We start from the raw sequence: 4,119 nt of genomic DNA on the forward strand, positions 1-4,119 counted from the left end.
TGTAAAAGTTGGTAAAAATCTTCTATCTCCTCTTCCTTGGCTCTGGTTGTTGGTGCATATATTTGAATGATAGTGGTATTCACTGGACTTCATGGAACGCATAAATATTGACATACTAGGCATTGGTGAGATGAGATGGACTGGTCCAAGCATAGGTTTGACATAAGTACAATCAAGTATTCTGGGATTCTCATTCTTCTCAGAGTCAGCCAGTTTCTTATGATCCACACAGTCAAATGGCTTTGCATAGTCAATGAAACACAGATAGACATTTCTCTGATTCTCTCTGCTTTCAACCAAGATCCATCTAACATTAATTATAATATTTCTAGTACCACTGCCTCTTCTTAACCCAGCCTGCACTTCAGGCAGTCCTCTGCTAATGTGCTGTTCCAGTCAGTTTTGTATAATTTTCAGCAGAATCTTGTTTGCATGTGATACTGTTCGATAATTTCCACACTATGTTGGATCACCTTTCTTTGGAATGGGAACAAATATGGATCTCTTTCAGTCAGTTGGCCAAGTGGTTGTCCTGGTGGCCTAATGGCAAGAAACTATGCTGCAATCTCAAAGGTACATGGTTTGAGGCCACCAGCTGCTCCACAGAAGAATGGGCAATCTTCTGTGCTATTAACTGCCCCTCAAAACCGACCAGACGGTCAGCTATGGGTCAGTTCCCACTTGATGGTATACAACAACAACACCAGATCACTATTTTGTAAGCATTAGCTTTATTATTACTGGGAACAATGTAGAGAGTTTAGGACTTACACTTAGGGTGATTTGTCTCTTTGTCATATCTGTGACATGTGACCTTGAACAAGGAATTTGTCTTACAGAGCTTCTGACCTAGAAAACCTGAGGAGTAGGCCTCTGTGCCTGGGCCAGCCCTTCACCCTGACCTTGAACCTCCAAGCTCTGTCACTGCTTCTGTCCTCATAAGGGAAATTGGAGCTAAATCCAATCTGGGTGCTCTTGGAATAAGTCCTTTCTTGGTCTCAACCTCCTTTACATTCCAAAGCAAGCAAGAAAGCAAACAAACAAAAAATTTGCTTTTGATTCTGACTCAAGGTGACTTTTTGTGTACAAAATAGCACTGGTTAGGGGAGCTCTGGTGGCCTAGTGGCAAGAAGCTGCAATGCAATCCCAGAGGAACACGGTTCGAGTCCACCAGATGCTCTGCCGGAGAAGGAGGCGCAATATCTTCCTGTACCAGTCAGATCTGATTTGACGGTACACTCACACAAAAATAATAAAATTGTTTTTAAAAAAGCACTGGTTGTTGTCGTTGTTGTTGTTGTTGTTGTTAGGTGCCCCTCAAGTTAATTATGAGTCATAGAGACCCTATGAACAAAAGACTTGAAAGCAGTCCTGTCCTGCACCATCCTCACATTGCCCGACATATTGCAGCAGTCACTTTTGTCAAATCCACCTGGTTGAAAGTCTTTCTCTCCTTTGCATACCCTCTACCCTTCCCAACATCTTGTCTTTTCCAACGAACAGTCCCTCCTAGCAACATGCCCAAAGTATGTGAACCAAAGCCTCATCATTCTTGCCTCCAAAAAGCACTCCAGCTGTACCTTCTCCAAGACATATCTGTTCGTTCTCTTGGCCAGCCATGGAATGTTCAGTGCTCTTCTCCAACACCACAGCTCAAAGGCGTCAATTCTTTTTCTGTCATCCTTATTCATTGTCCAGCTCTCAGGTACATAACAAACAATCAGAAAGACCATGGCCTGAATCAGATGCATCTTAGTCCTCAAACTGACATCATTACTCCTCAATAATTTGGAAAGATCCCCAGTTACAGATTTTCCCAATGCAATGCATCTCCTTATTTCCTGACTGCTGGTACCAAGGGTGTTAATTGTGGATCCAAGCAAGTTGAAGCTGTTGACAGTTTCAATCTCCTCTCCATCCATCATGATGTTTTCTATTAGTCCAGTGGTAAGAATCTTTGTTTTCTTGACATTGACATGCAATCCATACCGAAGGCTGCATTCCTTGATCTTCTGCAACAAGTGCTTCAAGTCTAACTCACTTACAGCAAGTAAGGTTATGTCATCTGCATAACGCGGGTCATTACAAAACCTTACAAAAGGTCAGGGACCTCTGGTGGCCTAATGGCAAGAAGCTGCACTGCAGTCCCAGAGGTACGCAGTTCAAATCCACCAGATGTTCTGCTGGAGAAGGAGAGGCAATCTCCTCTTGTACCTGTCAGATCCAAGTTGATGGTAGACACACAAAAAATAATAAAATAAATGTGTAAAAAATTATATCTTCTGCTCCTCCTCAATCAGATTTCCCTCTCTTCTTGTGCAGCCTCAACCACATCCCTGAGAGCCCATGGTGAAGGTCGGAGTAAGCAGATTTGGCCACATTGGACACCTGGTCACCAGGGCTGCTTTTCACTCTGGCAAAGTGGATGTTGTCGCCATCAATGATCCCTTCATTGACCTCAACTACATGGTCTATATGTTCCAATATGATTCCACCCATGGCAAGTTCAATGGCACTGTCAAGGCTGAGAATGGGAAGCTGGTCATCAATGGGAAAGCCATCACTATCTTCCAGGAGCGAGATCCCGCCAACATTAAGTGGGGTGATGCTGGTGCTGAGTATGTTGTGGACTCCACTGATGTCTTCACAACCATGGAGCAGGCTGGGGCTCACTTGAAGGGTGGTGCCAAATGGTTAATCATCTCTGCTCCTTCTGCCGATGCCCTCATGTTTGTGATTGGTGTGAACCATGAAAAGTATGACAACTCTCTCAAGATTGTCAGCAATGCCTCCTGCACCACCAACTGCTTGGCTCCCCTGACCAAGGTCATTCATGACAACTTCAGCATTGTAGAGGGCCTCATGACCACAGTCCATGCCATCACTGCCACCCAGAAGCCTGTGGATGACCCCTCTGGAAAGCTGTGGCGTGATGGCCATGGGGCTGCCCAGAACTTCATTCCTGTATCAACTGGTGCTGCCAAGGCCATGGGCAAGGTCATCCCTGAACTGATTGGGAAACTTACTGGCATGGCTTTCCGTGTCCCCACCCCCAATGTGTCAGTCGTGGACCTGACCTGCCATCTAGAGAAAGCTGCCAAATATGATGACATCAAGAAAGTAGTAAAGCAGGCATCAGAAGGGCCCCGCAAGGGCATCCTGAGATACACTGAAGGCCAGGTTGTTTCCTGCGACTTTAACAGTGACACCCCCTCTTCCACCTTTGATGCTGGGGCTGACATTGCTCTGAACAACCACTTTGTCAAACTCATTTCCTGGTATGACAATGAATTTGGCAACAGCAACTGGGTGTTTGACCTGATGGTTCACATGGCCTCCAAAGAATAAGAGCCCCTTGGACCACCAGCCCCAGCAATAGCACTAGAAAGAGAGAGACCCTCAGCTGCTGGGGAGTCCTTGCCCCAACTTGATCCTCCCACGCACTGAGAATCTCACATCCTTGACACAAGTTTCCATAAAATCCCCCTGAGAAAGGGGAGGAGCTTGGCGAGCCCATCTTGTCATGTACTATCAATAAAGTACACTGTACTCAGAAAAGAAAAAAAAAGTCAGAAGAGACTCTAAAAATAAACGGCACTGGGGTGTCAAGAAGCCAAAACAAAAGGAAAACATGCAGAAGCTCAGGAGAACAAAACAAAGTATTGTAATGGCATGTGCAGAGAGCTGGACTTGCAGAATAGAGAGGGAAGAGCTCACTCTGCATTTCTCAAGCTGAGAGAACTCAAAAACAAATTTAAGCCTTGTGTCTCAATATTGAAAGATGTTATTGTCAAAGTAGCACTACTTCATGAGCTATTAAATGCTGTGCCTTTGAAAAGCACATCCAGGGTTTTCTTTCCAAGTACCTCTGGATGCATTTGAACCGCCACCTTTTCAATTCCTTGAGGGCTTAACCCAAGGACTCCCCTTAAGATACAGGCTCTTTTTTTTTTTTTCATTATTTAGAGAATACTTTATTAGTTTCTGTAATCAAACCCATGTAGATAAGACCTTACATATTTAATACAGTGCGTTACCCCTGTACAAATGGAAAAAAAAATTTAACATTTCTAGACCAATATGGCTGTTAATTTCTGTACAATGCCAACTCAACACGGT

At 44.4% G+C, this 4,119-nt stretch overlaps 1 protein-coding gene across 1 annotated transcript; it reads left to right on the forward strand.

Annotated features, from left to right (window-relative positions):
• Positions 1-2,346: 2,346 nt before the first annotated feature.
• On the forward strand, positions 2,347-3,348 carry LOC102869637 (glyceraldehyde-3-phosphate dehydrogenase-like). Its single transcript, XM_006879814.1, has one exon. It carries the CDS (start codon positions 2,347-2,349, stop codon positions 3,346-3,348), a length of 1,002 nt encoding a protein of 333 aa, XP_006879876.1.
• The last annotated feature ends 771 nt before the right edge of the window (positions 3,349-4,119 follow it).

This window comes from Elephantulus edwardii, unplaced genomic scaffold, assembly GCF_000299155.1.
Source record: "Elephantulus edwardii isolate Elephantulus edwardi_28Jun2011 unplaced genomic scaffold, EleEdw1.0 scaffold00005, whole genome shotgun sequence".
NCBI classification, from domain to species: domain Eukaryota; kingdom Metazoa; phylum Chordata; class Mammalia; order Macroscelidea; family Macroscelididae; genus Elephantulus; species Elephantulus edwardii.

Excerpts from the sequence above, each read along its gene's own strand:
- LOC102869637 (XM_006879814.1), top strand. The coding sequence starts at position 2,347 with ATGGTGAAGGTCGGAGTAAGCAGATTTGGCCACATTGGACACCTGGTC.